Source organism: Rhinolophus ferrumequinum, chromosome 17 (assembly GCF_004115265.2).
Source record: "Rhinolophus ferrumequinum isolate MPI-CBG mRhiFer1 chromosome 17, mRhiFer1_v1.p, whole genome shotgun sequence".
Classification (NCBI taxonomy): Eukaryota; Metazoa; Chordata; class Mammalia; order Chiroptera; family Rhinolophidae; genus Rhinolophus; species Rhinolophus ferrumequinum.
In genome coordinates, this window is record NC_046300.1 from 9,835,525 (window position 1) to 9,851,954 (window position 16,430).

The following is a 16,430-nucleotide window of genomic DNA, read 5'->3' on the forward strand; positions in this document are numbered from 1 at the left end:
AGGTGGTTCAGAACCAACTTCCCAGGTGAGTAGCTACTTACTATATTGTTTAAGTTATAAAAACCAGATAAGTACATTACAGAACATGTTAGAAAATCCAGGGGAAAAGTTACCCCTAATCTCAACACCCCTCCCTGCCAGCTCATTCTATTCATCTTCTTGGCATGTTTTTTCCAGAACTTACAGCATTTATAAATTTTTTTCTTTTTAATTGGGGAAGAGTGTGTTTTTTCAGGACCCATTCGCGCCATGTCAAGTCGTTGTTTTCAATCTAGTTATGGGGGCCATAGCTCAGCTCCAAGTCAAGTCATGTTTTTTTCCAATCTAATTGAGGAGGGTGCGGCTCACTGGCCCATGTGGGAATCGAACCGGCGACCTGGGTGTTATGAACACTGCGCTCTAACCATGGAGGCAATCAACTGCCCAAGAGCATTTTTTAAAACCCGTGACAGCCAAGCTTTCCATTTCCCTGTGACTCCCGAGTTTTCCATTTAAAGTGGTTGCACACACTTTTGTCATAATTTTCTATCTTAGTGAAGACATCGTGGCATTGAGCAGCTGACCCACATTTTCTGTAATCATTCCTTCACCTTTTAGCATGTAGGTGGTTTCCAGTTTTTCCCTGCAGTCAACTTCTTCCCACCTAGAGCTTTTCCTGAAAGCAAAGCTATTTCCTCAGAACAGATTCCTGGCAGAGAAATGACGAGGTCAGAAGTTGTAGGTCTCTATGACTCTGCATGTGTTTCCTTTGTCAAATGGTCAGGGACTTTTTTATTTTGCACTGTGGTTGTTGTAGCTGGTGCTGTTGTTGTTATAAAAGGATTGGACAATCGGTGTAGAAAATCGGGAAAAGTTGAAAGAAGTGAGTAAAAATCACCCTATATTTCACCCACCTAAAGATAATCACTACTATTACTAACATGCTGATGTGTTTCTTTCCTTAATTTTTCTTTATGTAAGGTTTAGGGGTGTTTTTGGATTGCTTCAGTGCATGTGTGAGTTAATGTAATTATGATAATACTCTAAATAAATTGGAGATCACAATTTTTCCTTGAGCATTATAGCTAAGCATTTTCTACTTTATTGCAAATACTGAGTTTAAGAAACACATTATTTCCCATTGCGCACATGTATTCTCATTAACTTGCCCATTATCCTGTTTGGGGGACACTTAAATTGATGCCAAATTTTTGCTTTTGAACACATTTGCCGTGAATAAAATTGCGAGTGATGACTTAACATCAATTTGTAAGTTGGGTAAACAGAAAAAATATGGAAACTCCTGATAGAAGAGATGACTAATTGGTCTAGAGTGTGGAAAAGATTAATTTGAAACCTTTCTCCTAGACTCATGAGTGAGAGTTCAATAACTAAGGGTATTTTTGTCTTGTTTCACATTTTGGCAATCAAAGTAAACCTCGTGGACAGAGTGCTGATTGGGAGTCAGGACCCCTGGTTCTCTGATGGTTTTGCTTCTCTCTGTGTGACCTTGGGCAGTCACACAGCCCCTCAGGACCTGATCACCTGGACGAATGAGATGGTGTGGCCCTGGAGCTTACTGCCCGGCTCCCTGTCCTGTTCCTACACCTTTGCAAGCAGCATCTTCATTAAGCGCTTCTCAGTCAGCACGTTTGAGTTGCCATCTGCTTCCTGAGTCACATAGCAACCTGGGGACACAGTTCTACAGTGTGTGGGCCAGGGCCACTGGTGGCAGTGCCCTGGAGCAGAAAGTGTGTTTGATGCACAAGCGTTTGATTACAAACGATTGATATTTCTTTTCCACACTACAGACGTGGAAAGATAATATAAAAATCTTGTTAAGAATGAAGAAAGCAAGAAAGAAAGAAAAGAAACTAATTCCCAGGGGCTGAACAAGGTGATAGTATGGTATTGTTTGTATAACAATAAAATAGACAGCCAGATACACATGATATGTATTAAAAAAAAAAATGAGGCGCTCAGGACTCGGAAAGCAGCAAAAGGCTACATAATCACAGAAGATGTGGCTGCTCATTGTTCCCCCGATAATCACTTCATTTTAATATAATAATTAAAACCAGGAAGAGAGTCACAGGTAAGAGCTGGCTCGCTGAAGAGGTCACCTGGTAAATGACACAGGCAAGGTTGGACGAAGGAAGCCGGTTTCCCCAAATGCTCCCTTGGCGCCTGGGCTGACCTGTGACTGAGAGCCCCCACCCCACCCCATCAACACACCTAGAGAAGGGAGAGAAGGGGTGAGGATAGGGAGGAAAGGACGTGAGAAAAAGAGAGACACAATGGCCAGCTTTTGGACAACCAGAACGATTTTGGCCGTTTTGATGATGTCATTTCAGGATGAGATTTGTAAAGCTACAGTCTTTAAAGGCAGCCTGCTTCTCTCGATGCCTTTCTGTCTCTTAGCAGCTCAGAAAGGCAAGTGATGGTCCTGCCTGGGATGAGACCTGAGGCCCCTGGTCTCGGGGAGGGCTTGGCACCAGAGTCCCCCATGACCTCCCCCACTGAAAATAACCTCTCCAACAATCTGACAAGTCTCTGGAGCAAACCCACTGAACGTGCTAAGGCCCTGGGCGGGAAGATAAGAAAAAGCAGAGTCAATATTTTCTCGAGTCTTTTTCTTATCTGGTGGGATTAATCTTCGATGACAAAGCAATTAAATTGGACAGAACATGTGGAGGAAAATGAATATGAAGCAGACGTCTGAATTACAAGGGAAGAGGTGGAAACTGTGGGGAGAGCCTGGCGTGGACAGCGTCCTGCTCAAGGCAGCACACCCTGGAAGACAGCCAGGCTCCTGGAGCCTGAAGGCCACGGCTTTTGAATCTTCTGACACCATTTTGACAGGCTCCTCCATTAGAGAGGCTGGGCTGGCTGGAGGAGACTCACTTTCTGGCTTTTCCCTCCGCACCTTCCAGCTGGAGTCTATAACTGCGAGCAGCAAGCCAAGGCCAGCCTGACCACAGGCCACGGTGTGCTCCAGGAAATTGTTCTGCTGACCTCCTACCTACGGCCTCCTGCCATTATTAGGGACTAGGCTAGCCAGTGTCTCCGAGTCTTTTTCATTTTTGAAAAATGACTCAGGAAATGAGATAAAAATGTTGCCTTTCTAATAATAGCTAATGCTTTAGAGTGGTTGTCAGGTGCCAGGTACAGTGCTCAGTACTTTTACATGTACTATCCCATCTAATCCTCACAACAACCCCAGCAGGTAGATGCTGTTATTTATCCCCAGTGTATAGGTGAGGAAACAGGCACAGAGAGGTTAAGTGACTTGCCCAAGTTCACACAGCAGGCTAGATTTGAAGCCAGGCAGTCTGGAAGTGTGCATCCTGCAGGACAATAGCACATCTCTCCACTGATAAAGTTGATCAGAGGACTCAGCTTAGATCTGTGGCCAAGGGGCTCATTAATACATCACTCTTGAATTAGACTGGCCGAGCCCATCAGTCATGGCTAGCTATGCCAGAAGAGGGTAGGGGATGGGCTCAGGAGCACATCTCACAGAGGAGCAGAGGACACCTGCACCCCAAAGACAGACAGTCAAAGCCCAGAGCAGAGCATGCTGCAGCACCCACAGTGGGCGAGGGGTGAGAGTGTGACTCCAGCACCAGAGAGAGGGTCTCACCCTCGAGTACATGTTAGAATAGTTGTAAGCACTGAGGTAAGTTCTGTGGGGGAGGTCACCCTGATAAATAAAAAAAGATTCTTGCCAGCCACATAACCAGAAACTCTGTATTTCATCAATTCTAAGATGCATATTTTAAACACTTGAAACATCTCTGAAACCGGGGCGTATCTCAAGTCGTTACCCACCAGTAGCGGACCTGGATGGCTGCCGGGCCTGTACATGCTCACACTGGGCCATTACTGTTCGTATTATATCACCTTCAATTGAATGATATGCATGGTTGGTTGGTCCTATGCATATGGAGTTTAAGGACCATTTAAAAATATCATCGAAAATTACAATATGATTCAGCATGGAAACAAAAAGTTGGCAAGGGCACAGAAAGGCATGGAAATAGGGCACTGGGGCATACATTTAATAGCAGAGAAGCAAACATTTGTTATTAAAGGAATGATCGCAATTTCACATTTTCTTGTGATGCTATAACCAAGTGCTTATGGGACTTAAGACAGGATGGAGAAGAAACAGAATTAGATTAAGCTGTTTTGTCACTGAGAAATGTGCAGAAGGACAGCAGACCACACACCAACCCATGCAAGGGAGGGAGAGGAAACTGCTGAACTGGCCGGGATAGAGGAAGGAGACTTCAAAGTAACACAGCAAAAGCCGGTGTGTTTGGTGTGATGGATGTCGGCACTGCAAAGGCTGCCGGAAGCATGTCAGATACTCACCTAGCATCCTGCTGACTTTGACTGAACTTCTAGCAAATGCAATTCAACTGGGGAAAGAATATAACTGAGTTTAGTGGAAAAGGAAAATGCTAAGTTGACCTTGGTATTCTTCAGCTTGCTTCAAAATTGTACTGATAATGTAGACGTTCCAAGTGGTAAGAAAGCATTGTGCCATAGAAACATTCGCAGGGCTTTTTCTTTCTTAGTTGTACATAAAGTGATATTGTTTCTTACCATGGGTGGTATCTTGGATTGGCTGAAATCTACTATGTGCAACGAGGGTGGGAAATGGCTTGTCTTCATTTAGGAAATATTTTGATAAGGTAAGTCCTGAAGAAGCTAAAGGCATTAGAACTGAGGTAACACCCTGGGCATCAAAGCTGCTAACGTCATAAAAAGACAGTTGGTGCCTCCTCTGACTGAAGACTACTAGACACCTGAAGTGTTCCTGCTGAAAAAAATCAGACATGAATCAGATCAGGTCTCGAGGTTCAACTACAAGTTTATAGGAACTGTAGAGGTAAAGGAACGTGTTAAATCACAACCAGATTCTGAGAAACATTACAGGACAAATGACCTGTTTTCTTCAACAAATAACTTTTGAGAGAAAAATAAGAGAGAGGTGGGACTCTATGGATTAGAATAGGTTTAAAACACATATCATGGACTTAGTGATTCTCCTTCAAGGAACAGAGCAGGGCAAGGGGAAGATAGTGACTTCATGGTGGGAAAGCCTAGAGACACCCCTTCACTAAGAGATGAGAAGGTGAACACCCCAGTGACGTCGTGGGGATGTTACCCACCCAATTGGATGCGATAAGTAGAGCACTCCAGCTCTGTGGTGTTCTTACCCAAAGCCCACATCTAATCATGAGAAAAGCATCAGACACACCCAGATTGGGGGACATTCCACAGGACACCTGGCCTGGACTCAAGACTATTAATGTCATGAAAAACAAGGAAAGACTCAAAAACTGTCACAGATCACAGGAACCTCAGGAGACATGACAACTGACTGCAATGTGGTATCCGAGAGGGAATCGTGGACCAGGAAAAGGATATTAGTGAGAAAACTGGTGAAAGCCAAATGAAGTCTCGAGTTTAGTTAATAGTAAAGGACAGGTGTTCATTTCTTCATTTTGACAAATGTATCATGGTACGTAAGATGTTAACACGAGAGGAAGCTGGATGAAGAGTGCATGGCATTTCTCTGTGTTATCTCTGCAGCTTTTCTGTGAATCTGAAATTATTCCAAAATAGTTTATTTGATTAAAAAAGACGTAACCAATTACAATAGAAGAACCATGGTTTGATTTTGATTCAGACAAGTAAACTATTAGAAATGGTATAGATGAGACATTTGTAAAGTTGCACACTGACGAGACATTTGATGCTATTAAGGTATCACATCCATTTAGTTGTAGGTGTAAAGATGGCATCACTTTCCCATATGATCCAGCAATTTCACTCTGGGTATAGACACGAAGAATTGAAAGCAGGGTCTCAAACAGATATTTGCACACCCATGTTCATAGCAGCATGATTCACAGTAGCCAAAAGGTGGAGACAATGAAAATGTCCACTGATGGATGAAAGGATAAACAAAATGTGATCTATCCATACGTACAATGGAATATGATTCAGCCTTATAAAGGAAGGAAATTCTGACACGTGCTATAGCACGGATGAACCTTGAAGACATACTAAGTGAAACAAGCCAGACACAAAAGACAAATATTGTGTGATTCCATGATTCTATGTACATATGAGGTACCTGTCTGAATAGGCAAATTCAGACAGACAGGAAGTAGAATGGTGGTCCCCAAGGGCAGGGGGAGGGAGAATGGGGAGTTGGTTGATGGGGACAGAGTTTCACTTTGGGAAGATGAAAAGCGTTCTGGAGATGGATGGTGGTGATGGCTACACAACAATGAATGTACTTAATGTCACAGAATTGTACACTTGAAAAAGGTTAAAATGATACATTTTATGAGATGTGTATCTTACCACAATAAAAAAAGACTCCCAATCTTTTGGAGACACACACTAAAATGTGTTGCTGATGAAATGATATGATCTCTGAGATTTGTTTCAAATAATGCAGGAAGTGGTAAAAGTAGACTATTGGGTGAGGACTGGACACGAGTTGAAAACTGTTGAAGCTGAATGATGGGTCCATGGGGCTTCCTAATTCTATTTTGTTTATTTTTGTGCATGTTTAAAGTTGCATGAGGGAAAAAAAAAAGGACAATAAATGTAAGACAATAAGCCACAGTGACAAAGGAGATGAGGCCAGTCGCCGTTTCCCCACTGTCCCTGAGTCAAGCAGCCTGTGTGCTGGCCAGTCCAGCAAAGCCAGCATGGCCATCCCCAGCTGCAGTGCCACAGCCCATCAAGGAGGGAGAGCCCGTGCCCATGGGACAGAGCAGGGAAGTCCTCCCAGAGGAGCGCATTTGAGCTGCCTGAGGACAGGGATAGGATCCTTCACCCCTTAAGTGACAGAGGGGTGGGAGGTTACTCCAGGCAAAGGCGGTGGCTTGGGTGCTGCATGGTTAACCCTGTGTTTGCCTGTCCCAGCTAGACCAGCGACATCTGATAGGCCTGCACAGCCCGGTCTCGGCCCCACCCAGCTGCTGAACCAGTCTCAGAGCTCGGCCCTCAACCCTTCCCTACCCCTCTTCCTTCTGAAGCCATCTTCCTGTCACCAGATCTGGTGTGACCAAAGGTAGGGACTTGGTCCATTCTGGGGAGAAAAGTTTCAGCAGAGCAGTGGGGATGGAAGCCAGGCTGGGACGGGCTGACGTCAGAGGTGCGTGGCAGCGTGGCGAGTGGAAGGCAAGGGCACAAGGATGTTGGCGCCCGATGTGCTGGCAGAGTCGGACCAGGACTTTAAGGAAGGAGCGTTCCTGGGCTCCTGGGTGGACACCGGGCTTCTGCTCTGAAGGTCACGTGCGGAGTGACTTGACTGTCTCACATCTCTCTGCGACTCCATCCAGCAGCAGGTGACAACCAGATGAGCTCCAAGGCCTCCAGCTCCGTGGCTATATGACGTGATTCCCTGTCCAGGGGGAAGAAAATCCCGAAAAGCATTATTAAGACTGTTTTCCTCCCCAAATCCAAGTGGAAACATAGAAAAAAAAGAAGCAAGTCTGGCAGGCAGGGGCCTGCCGTGGATATGGGTCATATCCGAGGGTGGTGTCCTCCGGGGAAGGGCAGGGTCTGGCTCTCGTCACCCTGCGGGCACGTGACTTGCCCATGCTTAAGGGAGCAGAGGAGAGCTCTATCTCCAGCTCCGCTTTTCCTCTCCTTTTGCCCCTGGCATTTTACCTTGACCTCCTAGGTGGCACAATTTAGGGATGTGATAGAGTGTGGGTCCCTGGGCTCCAGGTAACTTCAGGGTGATGACAGAAGGTGCTCCCTGCCTGCTGGCGAGTTCCTGAGTCATGCAGAACCTCCCGTTCCTGAGTCACGTAGCATCTCATTCACTCAGCCCCCATCCACAACACCATGGCTAGCTGTTCCCCGAGGACTTTCCTTATTTGTCTTACTCATCCGGAGGTCTGAAATTGCACCATGAGATTCCCCCTGGGGCAACGTACCTGGCAAAGTAATCATCCCCAGGAACACCTATCTCAGCCCCAGCTCACGGCAAAGTCCATTTCCAGGTTCACACAGGGGCCTCTGCCCAAACTGTGCCTGGGCCCTTTGCTCCCTCAGGCAGTAGTTGGCATTGCAGCGACAGTAAGGGCTGTCCGTGGACTGAAAGAATCTCCACCTTGTTGACTTGTTTAATTACTTGGAAAGCAAAGTCTGAGAAGCTGCAGATTCACAGCTGTGCCTCCCTCCGTTTGTTCAAACCAGATGAAGTCCTGAACCACCAGAGACTGGCCTGTCGCACAGGCCAGGGTGGCTGCCAGACACCTGGCGTGGGTCACAATGGCCTCATTCTGGAGCTGACCCTGTCATACTTGAATGAGATCATAAAGAAGTTTGTCTCCAGACTTCTCTTTCCAGAACTCTCTCCTCCACCCCTGTGGCTTCCACCCCCACCAAGCTGATACCCACTCCTTTCATGCCAACCTCCTGGACAAACGCAATCTCAGCCAACTTTATTGTGCACTTACTATGTGCTAAATGTGTCACATATATTTTCATTAATCTTTACAATGCCTTATGAAGGATGCCCTCTCATCGCCCCAGTTTATGGAGGTGGAAACTGAGGCACATCGATACGAAAGGAGTTGCCCAAGCCAGTAAGTTGCAGAGCCTGCATTTGAATCCCGGACATCTGACTGAAGAATTGGAAGTTGCTGAGCCATTCCACCTCACCCGTTTCGGTCAAGTTCCTTTTTGCAGTGAATCACTTAAGTCTGCTCTCCCTTCAACATTCCATGGCATCATAAAAATGTCCTCTGCTTGCCTTAGGGTGAGGTTCAGTTACAAGTGACCGGAAGTCCACATCACAGAAGCTTCAAAATACAAAGTTTATTTCTCTTTTGTGTGGCAATCCAGGTACATGTTCAGGGCCGCATGTCACTCCACAGTGCAGGCTCCTTGTCTCTGTTTGCTCAGCTGTATGTGGCTCAGGTGCATCTGGAGAGCACAGGTATGCTGAGGTGTGGGGTGGGCGCGTCTCGGCCAAACACCATTATTATTTGAGGATCTCATCAATAAAAGTAATGGCTCCGTTTGATTTTACTCTGCCCGTCTGTTCACTGGGAAGGACCCCCCACCAGCCTTGACCATATGCTTTACAACTTGACTCAGTCCGGATGCCGGATCACCCTGGTAGTTCCTTGCTTCTCCTTTGGACTGGATTTTGTGCTTCCCGTATCCAGAGGCAGATAAATCATGAAGCAAAGAAAGCTCAAATGTCACTGTGCAGCCCCTTCCAAGGGCATGTGCTCACCTGGTCATATGTTCCTTGTAAAGTCTGCAAACGCACTTTATTTCAACTGCGAAAGAAAGTTCTCCTCTCCATCACACTTCCCCTTAGGCAATGCAGCATTTGAGTGGTTGTGGGCATTTGGCGACCTGACATTGGGAAGGGTAAATGGCAGACACACTTAATTGGAATTCAGTGGGCTATATTTACACAGTTAACAGTCGTTTAGTAGTAGCTTCCAGCAATGCCCCTCCCACCCACTGGGCTGACTCACCAGCTGTGATGACCAGAAGGAGCAAGGCCAGAGGTGGTGTCACATTTGGAGCGTGTCGTACAGGGCCCAGCACCCGAAGTACGTGGACAGTGGAGGAGGAGCGATCAAGTTTGACATGAACAGAGCCAGAAGCTAGTCTGTGGACAATTCTTCTCAATTATGAAAACTCAAATTTTAAGCAGAACATTCAGTTCTCATTATGCCTTATCAAAAACGAAGGGGTTTTCTTCTGTCAGAAATAAATGGGTAATGAGGCATGTAAGTTATAAATGTACCATACTGTTTTGTTCTTTATACTTAATAGGAATCACACAAATAGAATTTATAAGAATTCCTGCATTTGTAGGGCACAGCACTGTAGTGTTTCTATGAACAGTGAGTATTTGTGTGGATTCACATGTATTATGCATCTAAATGAGTCAAAACCGCATCTTAGCTTGTCCGGTGCCTCTTCTCATGATGAAGTCTGACAGTTCCAGAAGAAATAGCAACTGCATCAACGAGGCAAAATGATCTGAAGAAATGAACTTATGTGGTTCTAGTACCAGCAAGTTAATAGTAAGGATATAATGGTATTTTTCTGGATTTGTGACTTTTTTTTTTTCAAATTTATAATCTATTGTGATTTCTTTCCTCATTGTAAATAAATAACCATTTTTTCACATTTCTATTTGTAACTCTGTATTCTTTTTCTTAAGGTGATTAAGTTTATCCCCACAAACCTGTATCCACTCCTCTCTGTTTCATGCATTTCTTGTTTCAATGAAACACATACTTCAGTATTTGCCTAAGAAAAAGTGTGTGAGAGTTTGTTGTTTGGGGTTTTTCTGTGTTTTTTTTTTTTTTCATTTTAGGTGTTGGATGTCTAAAAGTGCCCCTTTTCTGCCTTCTCACTTAATTGATAGATTGGATGGGTATAGAATTCTAAGTTGGAAGTTATTTTCCTTCAGAATTTTGAAGGTATTGCTTCATTGTCTTCCAGCTTCCACTGTTGCTGTTGAGAAATCCAAAGCCATTTTGATTTTTGTTCCTTTGCATGAGACCCATTTCTTGCCTCTGGAAGTTTACAGAATCCTTTCTTTGTTCATAGCTTTCTGAAATTTCACTATGATGTGCCTTGATGTAAACCTATTTTATCCATCGTGCTGACATTCCATGAGTCTTTAAATGTGGAAACTGATGTTATTCAGGCCTGGGGAAATTCTTGAATTCTATCATTGAGAATGTCTTCTGTTTCTTCTGCTCTCTCTTTCTAGGAAACCCATTATTCAGATGTTGGATCTCCTGAACTGAGCCTCCAATTTCCTTAACTTTTCGCTCCTATTTTTATATATTTGGGAGATATTCCAACTCTTCTTCTTCTTTTAAATATCTACTACGATTTTTAAAATTTTCCCAAAAACTCTTTTGTGGTTCCCTGAATATTCATTTTTTATAACATACTTTTCTTGCTTCACAGATGCAGTGTTGTCGGCTATCTAAGGAAGTTAATGATTGTTTTGGTTTGATTTCTTTTCCTTATACAGTCTCTTTCCTTGTTGCTTTTCTCTGTTTGGTTAATTGGTTGATTTTGTCTCTATCATGTTAGACTCTTTGCTTAGATGTCTTGAAATCCTGATTGTCCGGTCATGTTTTAAAGTAAGAGATTAAAAATTGGTGGGGCTTATCAACTGGGAGCTTTATGGTAGGCATCTAGTTAGCCTGATGATGGGGATTAGTGTGTGTATTTTTTAAGTCTTGCCTCTTGGGCTGGTCAGATAATGCAGAATACTCTTTTCATCTCCAGTATGGATGGTAAAGCCCTCTCTGGTGCATTCTGGGAGGCAAGTAGGCGCCAGGGGTCTGGGAACCTTAGCATTTAGAATGCATATGCTCCCTTTCTCTACCTATTTTTCAAAATGTTTCCTAGGTTTTCAGCTACGCCTGGCACTCCTCAGCCCAAATCCCTCAGTTTTAACTCTATAGAAAACAACACTTGAAACTTCTGCTGGGATGAAGGAGGGAGCAGTTGCCCAGCCACAGGGAATGGAGGACAGTTTCCAGGAATCTAACAGTCATACTTCTCAGATAGCTTTCTCCCTGGCTTCTTTGTTTTAGCCCCTCCCTCACCCTCTTAACCCAGAATACTTTGTGCTGCTAGTTCCTGAGTTGTTTTTTGTTATTGTTGTTATTGTTTTTGTTAGTGTAGTTTAGTTTTGTTTTTTTTTTAAAGAATCCCACTGTATAAATCATGTTATTTCTCTATTTCCCCCACTACTGACTTAGGGTTCTGCTGTCTCCAGGCTCCTAAGTCAATTATCATTTATCCATCTGCTTTCCAGCTTCCAAGAAGATTTTGCTGTTGTTTCTCTCTTTTCTCCCCATCTTTGTAGGCTTATGCCTTTTCTTTCTTTTTTTTTTAAGCCTTGTTTTGTAGCTTTTGTAGGGTTTCTGGAGGGGTCAAAATCACATGGCACAGTCTGTTTCAAAACTCACCCTGTAAGAGTATAACATCACCATCAAGCTAAGGGAAGCCCCCTTGAGCAACTTGAGAAAACTGAGTAATTAGCTCTTTCAACTCGCTTTAGCCTGAAGTGTCCCAATATATTCCTTCATTGTTTATTACAATAACATGTTACTTATATTAGACAAAACAAAAAACAGCAAAAAAACCTCACCCTTTAATCTGTCTTTTTTCCCCCCTAGCAACAGACTGTAGCTGCCTGAATTTTTTCTAGTTCAGAAATAATCTTTTAAAATTGACTCCTTCCATTCAGCCATATTTGTAAAGACAAACCATTTCCATACCTTGGCAATGCTTGCTCACACTCCACTCCAGGAACCAAGACATCTTGACTTCAACTATGTATAATAGTTAGGTTGTCATGCAAAGGATACTGAGATGCCTCCCTACTTTTTTTTTTTTTATCTCTGTCTCTTTGCTGCCATTGTCTGGGACCATCACTAATCCTTCACATCTGAGAATTATTGACTCTTGAGTCATTTACAGAAAATTAATTTCACTATCCCAGGGAGGCCAGTTAAGTAAACTTTGGAGAAATGAAATAACTTGTTTACTAGGTTTAAAGTTGTCAAGCAATATTTCTAATATTTCCAATTCAACACTGTCACTCTATATCATTATTTTTATTATGATTATTGTTATTATTGTGTGTGGGAAACAATGGTGTTATGAATGCTAGGAAAAGATGCTGGGGTATAGATGCCTGCTTTATAATTAGAAAAAAAAAATCTGCTTTCACTCTCCTTCAGCATAAACATTTTTAAAGGATGTTAGATTTATTCAAGATTTCTTTCTCTTGATGAATTTTCCTTTGATTCTGTGGGCGAGCCTCCCCACTTTTCTCATCCTTTTCCTTCTCTCTAGGACGGAGTTCCCTCATCTATCTGCCTGATGAGGAAAGTGGACTAAGAGATACACTCTGAGGTCCCCTCAGTTCACAATCCAGTCCCTTCCATAGGTCGAGGCTGAGTAGGGTCATGTCCCAGACAGTCTGGACATCTCTGCCTCCCTCATGGACTGTGGACTTCCTGCGAGCAGTGTGCTTTATTCTCAGCATTGAAGACACGGAGAAGGAAGGAGGTGAAGTTCCTAAGAAATGATGTATCACCCTTGTTCAATGAGAGTAGGGATAGCCTGAAGAGGCTCAGTTTCCCCAAGAATTAAACAGAAGTTGGGGGTGGATTATAGACTGATGCTCTTGCACGTGCTCTGGTTCCTGTCTCCGTCCTCCCAGGTTGTTCTGGTGACTCTGGCCCAGTTTCTGGCTGCCCCCAGGCACAGGTAGCCCCAGGGAGTCCATGGAGTCATTTTGGAAGAATAACGGTCTGCTAGCTGAGAGTCCCCAACCAACCACTGCCTCTTCCTGTGGCCCTGCGACCCTGGACTTGGTGTGTAGCCTACAGAAGCCAGAGACAGGAGGTACACCTGCAGGTGGGAGGAGGGAAAGGAGGCTTGTGCCATTGATTTTTTTTATGGCCCAACTACTGGCTTAAATGCCCACTGTCAATACCACACGGAATACTCCACTCACAACTCAAGAAAGGGCCCCTTGTGGACCTGTTTAGGTTTCTTCTCTTGGCCCTTTCCAAACTCGTGCATTTATTCACTCACTCATTCGTTTGTCCTTCATAAATTTAACAAAGCCATTCCATTTGTGGAAAACCCTTCCTGTCTTGTCAAATCCTGCCTTTAAATTACTCACTGGCCTGGGGATCCGGGACAGGTTGCGTAACTTGTCAAGTCTGTTTCATCCATAATGTGGAAGAGTTGCTGTGAGCATTAGAAATGCTGCCGATGGAGTGGCTGGAGTAGGCTGCCGGCTCGTAGTCCTGCAAAGAGCAGCTATGGCACCGGCTTTAAAGTCCAGTGAGCCTCCACCCAGGTCAGGTAGCAGAGGAAAGAGAACAGAGGAGGAAGCCAGAGCTTGGGTGATCTACAAAAATTCCCTGCAAAATGGGGAGCACCTTGGCCTTCTTCTTCTGGACAGCGAAGGGAAGGCAGACTGGCTTCTGCCAAGCACGACCTTCAGGCCTTCAGACAAAAAGACCTGAGTGATCACTCTCAGCCTTTAGAGGGAGGTGGAAGCCCGGGAAGGTGGGGACGAGTCCCAGCACCCCGGGCGGGAGAGGCGGGTGCTGAAGCAGGAAGGGGAGGAGGAAAGAGGGGAGGGGAAAGGTCCCGCCAGCTCCAGCTCCCCTGGCGCAGGGCGGTGCCCAGGACTACCCGCCCGCACGCAGGTGAGCGAGTCGGGGCGGGGCGCCGCGCAGCCGGTTCCAGGCTCGGGCGCCCACGGTCGCCGCTCCGAACCGCCGGCCACAGTCGCTTTCCCCGCCAAGGCCGAGGATCCGCGGAGCCATGGGCGGCCTGAACTGCGGGGTGACACTCGCACTGCTGGGGGTCCTGTTGCGGGGCGCTGCGCTCCTGCCACGCCGAGCGGGTGAGTGCGGGTCTGCGAGCGCGCGTGGCGCTGCGTGGCCGAATGGCCGGCTAGCCTGCGTCCGGCGGGGAGGGGACCAGGGTGCGCCGGGCGAGGAGGGTGCAGAGTTGGAGCGGGGACAGCCCCGTCGGGATGCACAGATGGCGCGGGGTTCCCGGTACTTCCCGGCCTCGGGGCGCGCCGCGTCGGGCCCGATGGCGGTGCCCTCCTGGATTCCGAGCGACCTCGACCTGGGCGCAGGCCGGGGCACGTGGGAATGTCCCCGAGCCAGGAGACCCGCAGTCGAGAGGAGGAGCCCGACGCCGACCCAGAAGGAGAAAAGAAGAGCGCGAGGAAGCCGAGTCCCCGGGGGCCCGAAGTGGCGCGCCGCGCGCTCGGGATCTTTACCTGGATGACTGTGGGCTCCGGGGCAGGCTGGGCGTGGGGGGGAACTTTGCTCTCTGGTCCACCCTCTACCTCCTCGCCTGGGCCAGAGAGAAGGTGCCAGGAAAGTTTGCGTCTCAGTATCCCATCGCATCACCTCTTCTCCTGTCCGCACCCCCCATTCTCGCGCCCCTGAAGTTCAGGAGCACGAATCGAAGATGAAAGCGCCGAGGCCCCCCAGGCCCCCGCCTCTCGCACCTGGTGTAGTGAACTTGGACGCACAAGGGGGTCGGTAGAGCCGGGCGTCCCAGAGATAGGTGTGAATTTCGAGTTGTTCCGGTTGGGGGAGGGACCACCGCATCCCAGCTGTCTGTGTTTCCGAGTGGGGGGGCGCGAGGAGGTGCCCCGTGGGTGCGGGAAGTATTAAGACAGTAAATAACCTGGTTTCTTGTCAGAACTTGAGGCCTTTCCTGAGACTAGCACAGGTTTTGTGTTTTGTAAAGAGCTACCCAGGAAGCGATTTGGGTCTTCGATTATTACCCTTTGCTGAATCTAAGGGGGCGTTTGTATTTTACAGGTAGGTAAATTAGGGTACATTAAATTAAGGAATAAAACTGAGCGGGTGAGGTGAACTTAGGCGTTTCGGTAACTGCCATCATAAATCCGAGACAGGAAAGCTTCCTGGTTTTTTCTCCTACAGCATCAGGTGACATACTGCTGCCAAGTACATAGAACATTTTAAAATGGCCTTTAAAATATTGCGTGCATATTTACTGTAATTTAAGACTGAGTTTTCAAGATTTCCTTTGAAGAAAAATGTAAGTTTAAGAATAAAGAGTAACTTAATGAGTGAAAATGTGTGTGAGAAAAATGTGTAATCAAAGCATTACTAGTGACAAGGATAGCCTGTCCTGCACTGGCTTCTGTTACCATCTGATGTCTCCCTGTGGCCTGGAAAGACAGCCATTTGGTCTCCAGTAGCTCCAGTGGAGTCCCTTCCAGGAATTTCTTGACTGTGGGAGTCATATCTCATGGTTCGGTGTATAAATACAAGGAAGCCTAAAAAGTTTCCCATTTCACATTCTTAACACCTGTCTGGGGTCTCAGGAACCGGCCCTGTGAGGCTACATTGCCAGACTTAACTGACGGATATGGCTTTGTGATTGGAGCATTCGCCTAGTGTCTCTGCTTTGTTGAGGTCTTGGGGTTGGACCCCGTGGGGGCCTTTGAGAAGTTACTGGAGTCAGTCCTCAAAGGGTGGAGAAAGCCAGAGTGAAAATGAAGTTGTTCTCACGGCAGAGCTGAAGAGTAAAGGAAAGTTTGTGTCTTGGTGTGGTGCATTTGTGTGAGTTTGCTATTCTTACCAGCTCCCCCACTTGCAAGAGTGAAGGACTGGTTACGTTGGAATCATAGCCTTATTAAAATCTCAACTTGGTGGCTTTCCAAGAACCACTCAGATACCAAAGTTTGGGTCAGTGACCGCACTCTTGCTGCCATTGCTTTGTGCCAGAAATGTGAGCAGACATCAAATGAAGTGTTTGCTCACCCTGAATGTGTGTTCGTCATTCTTCACATATTGAGGAGCTGCTGGCTATTGTCTGGAGTGTGTAAC

General features: G+C 46.0%; 1 protein-coding gene and 1 long non-coding RNA gene across 4 annotated transcripts in view; one reads left to right on the forward strand and one right to left on the reverse strand.

Moving 5' to 3' along the window:
* Positions 1–8,855: 8,855 nt before the first annotated feature.
* LOC117037165 (uncharacterized) lies at positions 8,856–9,738 on the reverse strand. The gene is made up of 3 exons (XR_004425472.1): positions 9,516–9,738; positions 9,266–9,390; positions 8,856–8,949 (listed from the first exon to the last, which is right to left on the reverse strand). It is a non-coding gene; the product is annotated as an uncharacterized LOC117037165 (long non-coding RNA).
* A 4,497-nt stretch (positions 9,739–14,235) lies between these two features.
* Positions 14,236–16,430, forward strand: part of CDCP1 (CUB domain containing protein 1) — a 52,561-nt gene continuing 50,366 nt past the window's right edge. For all 3 annotated transcript variants that reach the window (XM_033132933.1, XM_033132932.1, XM_033132934.1), the window contains exon 1: positions 14,236–14,455. In XM_033132933.1, coding sequence (XP_032988824.1) covers positions 14,374–14,455 — 82 coding nt within the window. In that variant the 5' untranslated portion in view covers positions 14,236–14,373. The remainder of the gene's footprint in view (positions 14,456–16,430) is intronic.